General features: G+C 44.3%; 1 protein-coding gene across 2 annotated transcripts in view; it reads right to left on the minus strand.

Moving 5' to 3' along the window:
- The window catches only part of MAN2A1 (mannosidase alpha class 2A member 1), a 183732-nt gene that overhangs the window by 13348 nt on the left and 153866 nt on the right, over positions 1 to 16518 (minus strand). For both annotated transcript variants that reach the window (XM_068247382.1, XM_068247388.1), the window contains 2 exons: positions 15656 to 15797; positions 649 to 782 (listed from right to left, as the gene is read on the minus strand). In XM_068247382.1, the coding sequence (XP_068103483.1) occupies positions 649 to 782; positions 15656 to 15797 (276 nt within the window). The remainder of the gene's footprint in view (positions 1 to 648; positions 783 to 15655; positions 15798 to 16518) is intronic.

A 16518-nucleotide genomic window follows, 5' to 3' on the forward strand; every position in this document is an offset into this window, starting at 1 on the left:
CTATACACTGCAGCTGCCATGCTGCAGTATAGTACTCTTTATAGTTCTGCTTGAGTATGATGATGTCATCCCGTAAAGAAAATTCACCAAAATGCAGCTACAGGCAGCAGGAGAGATCCCCAGTGGGTGGAAAGTTTGACTTGTACAAGTGAATGTTGCTAGACAACATATTTACAGCTTACTGCGTACTGCTCATCTTTTTGCAATACTGAACAAGCAATCAGCCTACAAGCAGACGTCCAAATGTGTTGCTCAGAGCTCATTTTCAGTTTATACAGCAGCCCTGGAAAGCATCTGTGCTCAGCTACAATTTGGTGTCCATGCTGTGCCAATGATTTAAAAAGCAAAAACAATGGAACAGTATTTAACATAATTACACATAAAAGTAAATGTGAATTAGAATTGGGAGCCATGGTTTCATAAATGGCTTATAAACTGTAAAAAAGTAAAATTAATGCATGGAAAGTTACTGCTTCACTAACTCAAATACAAACATTTAATAAATGCTGCCGAGTGGAATCGTGAAAGGACACTGGGCATTTGCCTGGTACCATAAGGGGAGTCACATTACTGAGTCTATGTGCCTTTCTAAATCACCACTGCAACCATTGCTGCTTAAAACACCCATGGCGAATATGCTTTCCATACCTCATCAACTCCAGCCCTTTGCTCTAAAAGAAGCCTGAATGAATTAGATGTGATTTTATTATCCTGAAGACCTTGTCCAAGACCCCGGTTATCATCCTGCATCAGACGGCGGTCCATGAACACTTCCAGCTGACCTTGGGAGGAAATGAAGCAAAAGTTTACACAATTTGATGTCTGGAAACACTATGTTTAACGTTATAGTCTTTACTTTGGTTATAAAGACAGTGCATTGAAACAATGAGCTCAAATTTATAGTGAATCTTGCAATAAAATACCAGGAATGAAGAAGCCAGAAGAAACAGTAAATTATCCTATATCTACGGGCAATTTGATACGAACAGAAAAAAAATAGATGATAGTCACCCAGTCTATTTGAAATTGATGAGCGCAGAATCCGATGGTTGTAGGAATCTCATCAGTCCCCCTGAAGAGATTCCCTGCTCTATTCCCAAATTCAAGTGCTAGATACAGATAGTCAATGAAATGCTAATATTTCCAAGTTCATGCAAATGTTATGCTAGTTTGATACAAATGTATACAGCGTTAAACTGACCAATTAAGAGCAGCAGCTGCAATGTCATTGATTGGTCAATTCTGCACACATTTCTCTAACATTTGCATCAATTTGGACTCATTAGCATTTTAGTACACACACACACACACACACACACACACACACACACACACACACACACACACACACACACACACACACACACACACACACACACACACACTTAAGTATAAAATTTCTGCCTTGGTATCTGGTTTCATACACAAAAGAGAATGTTTATTTATGCTGCAGATACATTTCAGCCTTCTAGCTCAGCACATCAGTGTATTATTCTCAGACAGCCAACCCTCAAACCCTGGACAGCATATTCAGAAACACAAATCTACAGCTGCAGCTTAAGCTAGTGAGACCTGTCATCTGCTAAAGATATAAAGTACACACAGGGTTAACAGATTTAGAGAGAGGGATCGCCCCCCCCTCATTATTCACTGGTCCAACACCCCTTGTGAAAGGAATATGATAACATCAAAGAAAGAGGAGCAGGGGGGAGATATACAGCAGTGCTAATGCTGCATACACACTTGAGATAAAAGTCTCTGGAAAAGGCAAGATCACAGACCAATTTTACCCCATTCCGTGTAATATGAGAGCCATACTCTACACCAGTGGTGCCCAATAGGTCGATCGCGATCTACCGGTAGATCGCGACCGCCTGATCGGTAGATCGCGGCCTCTTGGCCGCGTCCCATTGAAGTTAGCAGCCAGCAGCTGTATAACACAGTTTCTGCTGCTGGCCGCTGGAGGAGAGAGCCTGGCCAATCAGCGGAGAGGAGGAGAGAGCCTGGCCAATCGGGGAGGGGAGGAGAGAGCCTGGCCAATCAGGGGAGGGAAGGAGAGAGCCTGGCCAATCAGGAGAGGAGAGGCGCGCAGCCAATCAGGAAAGGAGAGGCGCGGTGCGCAGCCAATCAGGGGAGGAGAGGCGCGCAGCCAATCGGGACTCGGAGAGGCGGAAAACTTCCGAGTTCCGACTCCACTCACGCTGCCCACCGGAGCCAGGCTGATGGGGGATCTGATGGGGGAGTGCAGCTCCATAGAATAGACTGTGTAGAGTATGGCTCTCATACTACATGGAATGGGGTATAATTGGTCTGTGATCTTGCCTTTTCCAGAGACTTTTATATCAAGTGTGTATGCAGCATAAGAAACACCTAGACAAGCAATTTCCATCCCAGTTTAACCACTTGAGGACCCACGCTTTACCCCCCCTTAAGGACCAGCGCTGTATTCTGTGATCTGTGCTGGGTGGGCTCTGCAGCCGCCAGCACAGATCAGGTAGCAGGCAGAGCGACCAGATCGCCCCCCTTTTTCCCCCCTATGGGGATGATGTGTAGGGGGGGTCTGATCGCTCCTGCTGGCTGAGGTTTGCGGGGGGGGGGCACCTCAAAACCCCCCTCCGCGGCGACATTCCCCCCCTCCCTCTCCTACCTCCCTTCCTCTTGGAGATCAGAGGCTGCACAGGAACGGATCTGTCCTGTGCAGCCTCTAACAGGCTCCTGCCTGTCATGTGACAGCGATCCCCGGCCGCTGATTGGCCGGGGATCGCTGATCCAGTACAACGCTGCTACTGTTAGCAGCGTTGTACAAATGTAAACAAAGCGGATTATTTCCGCTTGCGTTTACATTTAGCCTGCGAGCCGCGATCGGCGGCCCGCAGGCTATTCACGGAGCCCCCCGCCGTGAATTGACAGGAAGCAGCCGCTCGCGCGAGCGGCTGCTTCCTGATTAATTAGCCTGCAGCCGGCGACGCAGAACTGCGTCGCTGGTCCTGCAGCTGCCACTTTGCCGACGCACGTTATGAGTGCGCGGTCGGCAAGTGGTTAAAGAACAAGCGACACCTATGCTAGCCTAGAAATAAAAAACACATATACAAGTACATAAATATTAGTTCTACTTACATAACAGATGTATTGTGCTATCCACGTAATGATTCCTGTGAAATTTATAAAGGAAAAGCAGAAAATCCTATTCAAGGTATTGACCCTTTTGCCAAGCTAATGCTGACATCATATCCTCCCTGACTCTTGTTTTCCCCCCTCCCTTCTCTTGCTCATTTTGTATTCATTAGCTGCCCTCCTCCCAGAGTCTTCAGACACTCCCACTGAGGAAACAGTAAATTCGGGCGCCTGAGGCTAGTGGACAAATCGGGCGCCGCCATTCACTTCTATAATAAATATCGTTTAATGGGCGCCCGGTAGGAAAAAAGGGCGCCGGAGAAAACTAACGTTTTAAAAGCGGCGCCCGGAGACTTAATGTTTTATTACTGTTTCTCATGATTACACATTATTTAATGATTTATACATGTTTAAATATTATTTTTAAACGAAAACCAGTACAATATTTTTCCCAAACATTATTTTTAAACGAAAAACATTACTTTTTTTTTTTTTTTTTTTTTTACATTATTTTTAAACGAAAACAATTACAGGGGGTCTTAGGTTTAGGCACCAACAGGGGGGTCTTAGGTTTAGGCACCAACAGGGGGTCTTAGGTTTAGGCACCAACAGGGGGGTCTTAGGTTTAGGCACTAACAGGGGGGTCTTAGGTTTAGGCACCAACAGGGGGTCTTAGGTTTAGGCACCAACAGGGGGGTCTTAGGTTTAGGCACCAACAGGGGGGTCTTAGGTTTAGGCACTAACAGGGGGGTCTTAGGTTTAGGCACCAACAGGGGGGTCTTAGGTTTAGGCACTAACAGGGGGGTCTAGGGGTTAGGGGTAGGTACAGGGAGGGTTACTTAGGCACCAACAGGGGGGGTCTTAGGTTTAGGCATCAACAGGGGGGTCTAGGGGTTAGGGGTAGGTACAGGGAGGGTTACTTAGTAATTTTTTTTTTAAACGTTATTATGCGTTTCATTATTTAAACGAAAGATTAACATTTTTACAATTGCCGATTTAATACACATTATTTAATGATTTATAACGTTTAAAAACATTACTTTTAAACGAAATACATTTTTAAACGTAATCCATGTTTATCGTTAAAAACCCGGCGCCCTTTTTTCCCATCGCCCCTTTTTAACGTACGCCCCACTGAGGTGTATACTAGGAATTGCACTGTCTTATCCTCCAATTTCTGAGTCACCTCAGCCTTCCTTTTAAACGCAAGTGAGCAGATAAGCAGCTAGACAGAGAAATAAAGGGAATAGGAGGAATATATTATAGATAAAAAGAACCCCCAGCATGCAACTGAATGGTAATGGCTATTAAAGGGCCAGTGCTCCTAAAGTATTTGATAATTCCAAAACATAACAGCAGAAAAAGTTGTGCAAGGATTAGCATCTTTATCACTTAAAACACTCAGATCAGTTGCTGTTGAAATTTGATTTTTATGGTGACAATACCGCTTTAATAAAGAAGTGAATCGATAGTTGTCCTTTAATACTATTCCCCACCGAGCCTTAAAGGGTACCTGAGGTGACATGTGCAATGGAGCTTGATGCAAGAAGAAGCAGTAACTCTACTGCGGACACACAGCGTAGGTTACTATTAATGCAGGGCCCAGTCAGCTGGTGTGCGCTACAAAGTGCCACATGATGCGCTCATATTCCACTAGCACGGCACTTAATGTATGCTAGCTGACAGACCTGCGCACTGTGTGCATGCCTAATAGTAATCCGCACTGTGTGTCTGCGGTAGATCTAACGCTTTTTCCTGCATCAAGGGAAGGATGAGATAGACATGTGTAAGCACAGTGGAAAGCATACAAATAACTATGCCATGTTTCTTTTCTTATTATTTTTTTTTTTTTGCCTGAAGGAATTAGACATTAGGTATGTTAGTGACAGTTTCTCTCCAGTCGGGACCTAGTTGGACAATAGTGTAATACTCGATAAGGATTTACAGCCATAAAACTTTTTCCTGGAAGAGATTAGCTTCTGAGTGTAGGGAATAGCTAAACAAGGTCAGTGGTTGATATATTTTTGTGGAGATATTGGGGTGCTGATGCTGTTAAGGATAATACAGTAATATATTTTCATTTTCCCATTTTTATATCTGCTGTGGTATGTCAAAGGTGTAGATATGCAGGCTAGATTCCTGGACTGTTCATGTATTTGAGTGGGTGGGTCACTAGACCTACATTTGCATCTAAAGAGGTCTTCAGTGAATACGACCAGTCACCTTCAATAGGCAAGGAAGCAGCTCATTAAGCTCATTAGGTCACTAGCAGTCACTTTTGATCTACTGTCCCAGGTGGGATTGTCTGCGTCTGTCTACAGGATTACAGGCAAACTGCTACCTGTAACCAAAATTCAATCTTTTCATGGATGTGCTAAAATACACTTTAACCAAGGAAATAATGTGGAGGAAGCTTTTTGATGTCTGCAGAGTTCAATGGGTGAGATTGTGTCCTGCCAAACTTCAAGAAGCTAAAACAGGAACCCCCTTTGAAGTGCATATCACAAGAAGGATTATGACAAGCGTTCGGGGATGTCACAAACGGGGAAACTGCATTAGTTCCTGGGGGCTGGACATTAAATGTCCCAGGGGACACTTCAGACTATTTAAGGTGGCCCAGGACAGCCACCGGGGTCTTCTCTCGGAGGTAGCGAATAGCTAGGGAGGATCGCGACTCCTGGTCGAAACGGCGTCCTCCCGTCAAACAACGTTCTAACCTAAGCTGGTAACGTTCTTTTTTCCCCCGTTTATTTTTACGCAAATATCCGTGTGTGTTATCTTTGTAACCTCTTATTTTTGTAACTTTTATCTTGTAACATTTTTACTTTGTTTTTTGTAATCTTTTTGTATATATTAAGTTCTGCATTGTTCTATGTTTTTCTAGAATATTAAATTATTATTTAATAAGTTTGACTTCTGCCGTACTAAACTAACACTCATAGCCTAGAAGAGACTGAAGTGTAACCGTGTATAAGTTCATGCCTAATTGTACGCTTGAGCAACACTACCGTATGAAATTGTAATTGCATTGTGTGTGGGGGCGTTTGTCATACGTTGGCCTAAGCGCGCAGCTGACCCAACGTACGAACAACGCCAGTGCGAGTAGCAACAGCAGAGTGGCTAACAGTATCGTTCGGAACGACTGTTAGTGGGTCTTTGCTTCACGACAGTGTAAGATTGCAACTGTGTGTGTGTGTGGGTGCGTGGCGTTCCCGTATTTGGCCTAAGCGCAAAGCTGACCCAAATACGAAAACGCAGATTGCGTATTGAGCACTCGATAGCTGAGTGAACGTGTCTAGCAACGCTAGTGGTGGCAGTGGGAAGTGTTTGAGGGGTTCCAGCCTTGTTTGTAGCTTAAATAAGGCTGTTCCCCGCTTAATCTGGTCAAACCCGCAGTCGGGAACCGTATACGCAGGCGTGCCGCGGGCCGGTTCCTGACATAATTGGCTGGCAGTGGTGGCATCGTTTAGTACATTAGTACGCAGTTTAGCTTGCTATTCTGAGTACTAAAGGCTGGAAGCTTGCTAGAAGCAACTAGCCTACAGAAGTCTACTCAGTGCAGAATCTATATACGTTTTTTTTTTTTTGTTCAAAGATACACACTTGGTGTTTGCTTTCCCTCCCCCCTTTTTTCTTTTTATTTTGTGCAACACGATGGCTCAGAAAGCATCCAGCTATGCAAGGCAAAACAAAGAGATACTACTCAACCTGTGTGAGCACAAAGGCATCAAGACGGTGAGCGGCCAGACTAAGGAGCAGTTAGTTCGTGCGCTCGAGGAGTATGATGAGGCAGAGCAAGCCCGTGCTTCAACGTCAGTGGATGCAGCTCACGACACGCCAGAGGAGGAATCGCTCCCGCTACAGGATGCGAGTGGAGACGATGTCCTGGATGATCCACCGAACACTGAGATGACATCTCTGGAAGCTGATCTACAGCTACTGAACTCGGCTGATCCTGAACTGCGCCTAAAGCTGATCCTACTGCACCGACAGGCAGAGGAGGGAAGAGCTGAACGGCGACGCCAGGCCGAGAGTGAAAGACGCCAGGCCGAGAGGGAACAAGCTGCACAGCGACACCAGGCCGAGAGGGAAAGAGCTGAACGGCAACACCAGCTGGAGCTGGCTAAACTTCAGCAGCAGAACCGGTCTGCTGGACCCGCAGAACGCGAAGGTGAGCGAGTCCACAGAATCCCCCTGGATAAGTTCCCCGCTATGGACAAGGACTCTGACATAGACACTTTCCTACAGGGGTTTGAAAGGACTTGTCGGCAGTATGGGGTGCCCCGTGAGCAGTGGGCAAGATACCTCACACCAGGGCTGAGAGGCAAGGCCCTGGAGGCGTTTGTGAGTCTCCCCCAGGAGGAAGAAACAGACTTTGAGGCAATTAAGAAAGCCATCATTGCACGATACCACCTCACGCCAGAGGTGTATCGAAAACGTTTCAGGACAGTGCAGCGAGGTCCTAATGACAGTTACCTGGATCACGCGTGCAACCTGCGCACTGCCTTCCAGCAGTGGTTAAAAGGACTGTCAGTCAAAACCTTGGATGCCCTGCAGGAGCTGATGATAAAAGACCAGTTCCTACACACCTGTCCTGTTGAGGTCCGGCTGTTTGTGCTGGATCGAGAACCAAAGACAGTGGATGAGGCTGCGGAAATGGCCGATGCCTACACCGCCCATAGAGCACCTGAGTCCCGGAGGACTACTACGCCCAGCTGGAGAGGAGAACAGATGGCTAAACCTGTTTCACCCAGCACCCAGAGGAGGCAAGCACCGCTGTCTACTGGATTCAAGCAACCTGACACTCGGAAATGCTTTGTATGTGACAGGGTGGGTCATATCAGCACGACGTGCCCAGAGAGGAAGAGGGAGGCCCCAAAATCCAGTGAGGCCTCAAACCCCAGAGAAGTCCCAACGGCTTTGTGTGCTACCAGGAATGCCACTGGCTATGCAGAGAATCTGCAGCTTGTCTCGGTTGGGGGTACAGTTGCCACTGGGCTGAGAGACACTGGAGCAGAAGTGACTCTCATACATCCCCAGCTTGTGAACCCAGAGCAGTACATACCTGGGAAAATGATTGCTGTCAGAGGAATTGGGGGTGTCACCCCAGCCATACCCACCGCCTTGGTCCACCTGGATTGGGGGGCCGGCAGCGGATTAAAAGAAGTTGGGGTAACTGACAAAATCCCCACCAATGTTTTGCTGGGTACTGACCTGGGACGGTTAGTAGCCCGGTATGAGCCTAATCCAACCCCCGTGGAGCCTGCATCCCCAGCAGAAGTTCAGGACTCTTGCAAGGTACTGTTTGATAATGCTGTGCAAGTGGGGAGTGCTAGTGGGGCCCCAGGGACTAGGGACTGTGTGTTAGGAGCCAGCCCTAGTGATTCTCCAGTGCCTAGGCCTGGAGTGGGACATGTTGATACAAAGAATGCAGAAATTGATAATGTCATTTGTGACGCACGGACTATCGAAGCGATCGATGCAAGAACTGTTGATGCTACTTGTGAAGTGCTGAGTAGCAATGTGTGTAATGCAGCAGATAATGTTGATGTAGAATGTAATGTTCTAAATGTCAATATGTGTAAGATGGATAATGCTGATGTCATATGTGTTGTGCTACATAATGCTGTGTGTCAGGTGGACACTCCGTCGGCTGCAGGAGTAACCAGCCGGGCTCGCTGGGCTGCAGCAGATGGATTGCCCACTGAAGGGGCAGACGGCACCAGGCCAGATCTTTCCCCTTCAGATGTTTTTAAGACCAAATGTGATGTGATTCATGATGTGTATAATGTGGACACTCCCTCAGCTGCAGTGGTAACCCGCAGCGCTAGCGGGTCTACAGCAGAGGGACTGTCCACCGAAGTGGCAAATGTTGCTGGGTCAGCCACACCCAATTCGGAACCTGGCCCGGAGGGCCCAGGAGCCTCTCCGTCTGCAGCCTTCCTGGAATGTGTGACAGGCAGCACTGAGCTCTCTGGGGCTGTTCGATTTGACAGCAGCCTGGAAGAGCTCAGGGGGCTAGCCAGCAGGTCACCAGCTGGGAGGGGCGGGCTGAGAGGGTCCTCGGAAGTTATTCCCTCTGAGCTGTCCGAAGTGGAGGAGGCAGACCGGCAGATAATCGTTCCCCAAAGGGACCGAGAGATAGGTCCCGCCACTATAGAGAGAGTGCGTGTAGCGACGGTGGGGACCCTTCCCCAGCTGCAGCACTGTCTTTATGGTCACGAATTCACGGTCGTCACTGACCCGCATTCCCCTGGTTGGTTACGTCAGGTTGCCAAGGGCAACGACACATTGCAGCAACCTGACCTAGCTTTCCAGTCGTGTAGCTTGGAGCTAACTGACAGGTGGGGAACCCTCCTGAGGATGCTAAAGGGTTACCCCACCCGGCCAGGCCGTCAATGTAGGCTTTGGCAGGATGATTCTTTAGAATCACCTGCCAGCGCTATCCGGAAGGGGAGCAATCATGGGAATGCTGATGGACTGTCCCGTCAAGCAGAACCAACAATGTAGGTGCTGGCAGGATAATCTGGGAAGATCATCTGCCTTGCACCAAGTTAACGGCGGAGGTGTGGAGATATTGGGGTGCTGATGCTGTTAAGGATAATACAGTAATATATTTTCATTTTCCCATTTTTATATCTGCTGTGGTATGTCAAAGGTGTAGATATGCAGGCTAGATTCCTGGACTGTTCATGTATTTGTGTGGGTGGGTCACTAGACCTACATTTGCATCTAAAGAGGTCTTCAGTGAATACGACCAGTCACCTTCAATAGGCAAGGAAGCAGCTCATTAAGCTCATTAGGTCACTAGCAGTCACTTTTGATCTACTGTCCCAGGTGGGATTGTCTGCGTCTGTCTACAGGATTACAGGCAAACTGCTACCTGTAACCAAAATTCAATCTTTTCATGGATGTGCTAAAATACACTTTAACCAAGGAAATAATGTGGAGGAAGCTTTTTGATGTCTGCAGAGTTCAATGGGTGAGATTGTGTCCTGCCAAACTTCAAGAAGCTAAAACAGGAACCCCCTTTGAAGTGCATATCACAAGAAGGATTATGACAAGCGTTCGGGGATGTCACAAACGGGGAAACTGCATTAGTTCCTGGGGGCTGGACATTAAATGCCCCAGGGGACACTTCAGACTATTTAAGGTGGCCCAGGACAGCCACCGGGGTCTTCTCTCGGAGGTAGCGAATAGCTAGGGAGGATCGCGACTCCTGGTCGAAACGGCGTCCTCCCGTCAAACAACGTTCTAACCTAAGCTGGTAACGTTCTTTTTTCCCCCGTTTATTTTTACGCAAATATCCGTGTGTGTTATCTTTGTAACCTCTTATTTTTGTAACTTTTATCTTGTAACATTTTTACTTTGTTTTTTGTAATCTTTTTGTATATATTAAGTTCTGCATTGTTCTATGTTTTTCTAGAATATTAAATTATTATTTAATAAGTTTGACTTCTGCCGTACTAAACTAACACTCATAGCCTAGAAGAGACTGAAGTGTAACCGTGTATAAGTTCATGCCTAATTGTACGCTTGAGCAACACTACCGTATGAAATTGTAATTGCATTGTGTGTGGGGGCGTTTGTCATACGTTGGCCTAAGCGCGCAGCTGACCCAACGTACGAACAACGCCAGTGCGAGTAGCAACAGCAGAGTGGCTAACAGTATCGTTCGGAACGACTGTTAGTGGGTCTTTGCTTCACGACAGTGTAAGATTGCAACTGTGTGTGTGTGTGGGTGCGTGGCGTTCCCGTATTTGGCCTAAGCGCAAAGCTGACCCAAATACGAAAACGCAGATTGCGTATTGAGCACTCGATAGCTGAGTGAACGTGTCTAGCAACGCTAGTGGTGGCAGTGGGAAGTGTTTGAGGGGTTCCAGCCTTGTTTGTAGCTTAAATAAGGCTGTTCCCCGCTTAATCTGGTCAAACCCGCAGTTGGGAACCGTATACGCAGGCGTGCCGTGGGCCGGTTCCTGACAATTTTGGCTTAAAACTTTCAGACTGTGTGAATGAATGTATCTTTGGGTTAAGACAATACTACTTTTTAGCTTGTACACATAAAATAAAACTGTGGAATTCTAAAAAAGTCCTTTTTAGGAGTAGGAGGATAGATACAATTGTTAGTATCCCATTTGCAGGAATAAACAGCAGAACTTCTGCGATTAAAATATGTGCTGCTTAGCATACCATCATCAGATTAATGGCTGAGCTGGACAAAAAATGGCTGGGGCATTGATTCATGACCTCAAGAGCGATATAAAGCTTATGCAGCGATTAAAGTGTGCCCGAGGCGGTGTATGGAAATGTGTTAGGAGGGAATTCTCTATTGATGGGCATGAATATTATACGCCTCTTTGGAGTAACCCCGCACTGCCTGAATTTAACACCATCCCTGACCACAATTTTTGGAGTTCACATGGTATTGTCTTCTTGGGGCACATTCTTACGCAAGGGCAACTACTTACCTTCCATGCCTTGGTAGCTAAGTTCAAATTACCTATCAGCCAGCAGTTTAGATACCTACAATTGAAGCACGCCTTCATGTGTCAATTCAAGCATCTACCCCTTAAGATATATAACCCGCCCATCATAGATATGATAGCCAATGGCCCTACCCCACATTTGATAGGGAACATATATAAAGTAATGGCCAACAATAACGCCCTGGAGCGCACGATGAAATCCAGGGACAAGTGGGAGGTAGCGGGTGTTGAGATTCAGGATGACGACTGGGAAGATGCTCTTTTTATGGTTAAGAAGTCCACTCCTTGCTTGCGTGAACGCAGCACTCAACTATATATATTACATCAAGTATACCTTACCCCAGCTATAGTCTCTAAATACAATTCCGCTCAGTCAGATGCCTGTCCCAGATGCTTAATTGCTTCCCCCTCCTTCATGCATTTGTTATGGGAGTGTCCCCCCCCTGACTGCTTTTTGGACCCAAGTCACCAAATTCATACACGACAAAATGGGAAGCCCCGTCCCACTGGACCCCATTCTATGCCTATTAGGCGTTATACAAATTGAAGACTTAGATTCCTCTTCCAAAACCCTCCTATCTGAAACACTTTTTATGGCCAGGCAAGAAATTGACAGTAAATGGCTGTCTCCTTTGCTGCCGACCATATCCAATTGGAAGAAAAGAGTCAATAACTCCATCCCATATAAAAGGTTAATATATGCCCACAGAGGCTGTGAGAAAAAATTTCACCTAGTCTGGGACAAATGGAAAATATCTTAATGTACCTCCCCTCCCACCATTCCTAGTAAACCTCCTCCTCTAAGTTTCCCTGCGAACCCTGGCCTATAAATAGAATAAATGCTTGACTGCGCCCTAGACCTAAGAGATCTCCTATGCTATGCTCAATTTGGTGTATGCCATCAACTCATTGAGAAGAAATAGTTCCACATCCACTTGATATACCTTCTTCAAAATGCCTGTACTGTATATGCATCTATAAGTTGTATATCTGTCTTTTCCTGCTCTATTGTCAGATATTTCCCCACTGATGTACACCCACCAGATGTAATTATGTACTCTCGTACTTCATTCCCTTTTACTCTGTACAATATTTGAAATTATCAATAAAGCCTTGTTTTTTGTTAAAAAAAAAAGTGTGCCCGAGGCAATATATAAAATAAGATAAACATGTGTATGTACAGTACAAAACATTAATAACCAGGGTGTTACTTGTTTTATTTTGCTGCCTGAAAGAGGTAATGGCCTCAATTCTCTAAGATCATGCTGGAAATGATAAGGCATTTTCACACGCAGTTAATAAACAGCCTGTCTTTAACTCTGGAGTTATTTTAAGGATTGAAGAGTTAACATAAAGACAGAAGAGTTAACTTTAGGTTTGCCTGAGGTAAAATGTTTCCTGAATACGACATGCCTCATCACCATGTTGATAACTCTAGAAACGTTATTAAAGAAAACCTAAACTGAAATTTAAAAGTCAAAATAAACATACACAAGCCATACGTACTTCCCGTGTAGTCTACTCCTCAATCTCTTTCTCCTGTCCCGCGTCCTGTTTTTCCACTGTGATCAAGGGAATTCTTTGTCCTCCATTTTGAAAATGGCCTTTACCCCATAACAACTTTCTGGTCAGCACACTGTTAAACTGTAACATCGCCCACTTAAGCCATAGGGAAACATGGACATTACTTGGCACAGCAGTTGTCCTCTCAGCTATAACTGACAGCAACTGATAAATAACTGACAGCAACTGATATATTTCAGTTCTGACAAAATGTTGTCAGAACTGGAAGGGATCATTGTTAGAAGAAAATGGTGAGCTTTTGAGAGGAACTGAGGGCAAAGTAACTATGTAATGTTCATTTGAAGTTACCTCATGTGTTTATTTTAAATAATATTACTCAGTACAGGTTCCCTTTAAAGACAGGAGATACGCTTAGTGAATTGAGGCCAATGTCTAGGCATGGAAGTGACAGCTTCTGTCTTGTCAGTACCTTGTCGGGAATATAGTAAATATCACTGGTAAGCAAATTACAGTCCTGAACTTTTTCCTGGCAGAAAACAACTTGTAAAGGGCAGAAAAAGGACAAAAGTTCATGTATTTAACTATAGGACACAATATGCTGCCACAAAGCAAAGACAGTAAAAGATTCAACTTACTTTGTAAATGTTTAAATATAAAAGATAACAATTGGATATTTAAAGTTATTTTTAGTAAGAGTAGGAGGCTAAATATAATTGTTTATCTCATCAGTTTAATTTCACCTCAGGTTCACTTTAAAGGGAACCTTAACAGAGAGATATGGATGTTTCCTTTTAAACAATACCAGTGGCTTGGCAGTCCTGATGATGTTTTGGGCTGCAATAGTGGCAGAATCACACACCTGAAACAAGCATGCAGCTAATCCAGTCTGACTTCAGTCGGAGCACCTGATCTGCATGCTTGTTCAGGGGTTGGGGCTAAAAGTATTAGAGACACAGGAGCAGCAGGAGAGTCAGGCGACTTATTTAAAAAGGAAAAATCCATATCCTTCTCAGTTTAGGTTCCCTTTCAGTCAATCAGTGCCAGTGACTGCCTACAAATGACTAAAAACAATTTGGCATTCTTAAATCAGGAGGCTATGTTACTGAATTGCATCACTATGTATGTACCGTTTCAAGATGGTGGGAGGAGCCATGCAAATCATCACTGCCTTTGTGAGGAAGGAAATGCACCCAGAAGTGTTGAGTTGAAGCAGACCTAACTGCATATTCACTTCACCACAAGAAAAATTATTATTATTTTTTTTTTTCACTGATGAGTGGCAAATAGCCCTATATGGCAGTATATATGCCACTTTGGTTTATGATCCTGTGTAATTAACAGCTATAGTTGTGTTATAAACTAACAGCTCAAGTTGCATGTGTATATGTAAAAAGGCACCCGGAAAAAAGGGTGCTAGAGATACCTGCTAGTAGAATATTGGTAAGATTTCCAATATACTACTTATAAACAAAATAGTAAAATATCAGTAACATAACCCTAGTCTCATACAATACCCTACACTTTACCGATGCCTAACCCTAACACCCTGGTGATGCCCAACCTTAACCCAGCCCCCCTCCCGGTACCTAATCTTAGCCCCCCCCCTCACACACACAAACTCCTAACATCAAAGAACCTCCACCCCCAATCCTCAATATTTTCACCGTTATAAGCGGCAATATTAAAAGCCGCAATTAGCGGCTATAAACTGCTAAATAGGGGCTGTAAGTGGCTACTATGGTAAATAGTGGCTATAAATCATCATTTTTAGCTGCTAATCATGGCTTTAACATTGCAATGGTGGTGCCTTTATTTTCCCTTTTTGCTAGCTTTGACTTGCACTACCAGGCTCACCGAGGAAAAAGAGAATTGTCTGTGTGATATGTTTTATGGGTTCCATTCAGGGAGAAGTCATCTTATGCAATTATTAGAGGCGAGGACGCATATTGAAATCTACGCCCTAGCAGCCAGATAGCCATCAAAACAGGGCGTAGATTTCAATCAGCGTGTGCCATAAAGTAGTTAAAGAAGCCAAATTACACTTTGCAGTTTTTTGTTTTTTTTTAAGTATTTCCGCTCACTCTATAAATCTTTACCCATTGTAAAGACTAATATGGCATATATACGGTACCTAATGTAAAGTTCTTTGGCTGAAAATAGCAGTGTAGTACATTGTACAGCGCCACAGAATATGTTTGCGCTTTATAAATAAAATAATAATAATAATATAGTGCAATATATATGATACTAATGTGTACACTTGAAAAGGAGAATAAAAAAAATGTTATAGTAAGTTAAAACAAGAATGGAACTTCAAATTATGCAGAGACAAAATGCCTGCATATATTAGTTTATTGACCCATTGCTAATCCACACTTTAACATTTAAACTATTTAAGCGAATAAACAGTGAAGTTCGGTTTCATTAAAATAGGCCACTGCCTTAACCAAAGTCATTGATTGGAAACAAAAGACTGTCAAAGCACAGAGGCTGGCCAGGAGAGAACAGGTCAGCTTTTATTATCTACTCACCATTTCTCAAACTGGCAATGCCAAGCGCCTGTGCAGCATGCAGCGTTAATCGGCTAGAGTCGTCCTGAATATAAGCCATTGTGCTCATTGGATACACATTTGCCTGAAGAGGTAATTTGTTCAAAGTCTGCCGTGGCTGGATCTGTCACAAAATAAAAGGAAGTAGCAAAGAGAGGTTTGTAAAAAGATATCTCAAATACCAAAGCTTTAATCTGTGCTAAAGAACTCCACAAAAAAATAATTAAAGGTGTCCACATACATTATAATCGGATTACGGAGGGGAAAAAAAAAACCTTGCCAAAAATGAGACTTCAAAGAATATAAATGTCTACTTCAAGACCAGTCACATATACGGTACATAGCTATTATTTCAGCTTGACACACTAAACAAATAACCATTAAAGGGAACCTAAACAGAGGGATATGGATGTTTCCTTTTAAACAATACCAGTTGCCTGGCAGTCCTGCTGATCTCTTTGGCTGCAGTAGTGGCTGAATCACACACCTGAAACAAGCATGCAGCTAATCCAGTCTGACTTCAGTCAGAGCACCTGATCTGCATGCTTGTTCAGGGGCTGTGGCTGAAAGTATAGGAGGGCACAGGATCAGCAGGAGAGTCCGGTAACTGGTATTATTTTAAAAGGAAAAATCCATATCCTTCTCAGTTTAGGTTCCCGTTAAAATTAATGTGTACTTTACTAATTTACAATTAAGAATATCAGAAAAAATTATAACCCATATAAAAACTTGTAAAACCATATTATCTTGGATAAAAAAAAAAAAAAAAGGTCTAATAGGTAGTTCGGATTTGCTGCCGACTGGTTCATATCACATAGCTGATGTATATAGTATCTGCACATAAT

This window comes from Hyperolius riggenbachi, chromosome 1, assembly GCF_040937935.1.
Source record: "Hyperolius riggenbachi isolate aHypRig1 chromosome 1, aHypRig1.pri, whole genome shotgun sequence".
NCBI lineage: Eukaryota > Metazoa > Chordata > Amphibia > Anura > Hyperoliidae > Hyperolius > Hyperolius riggenbachi.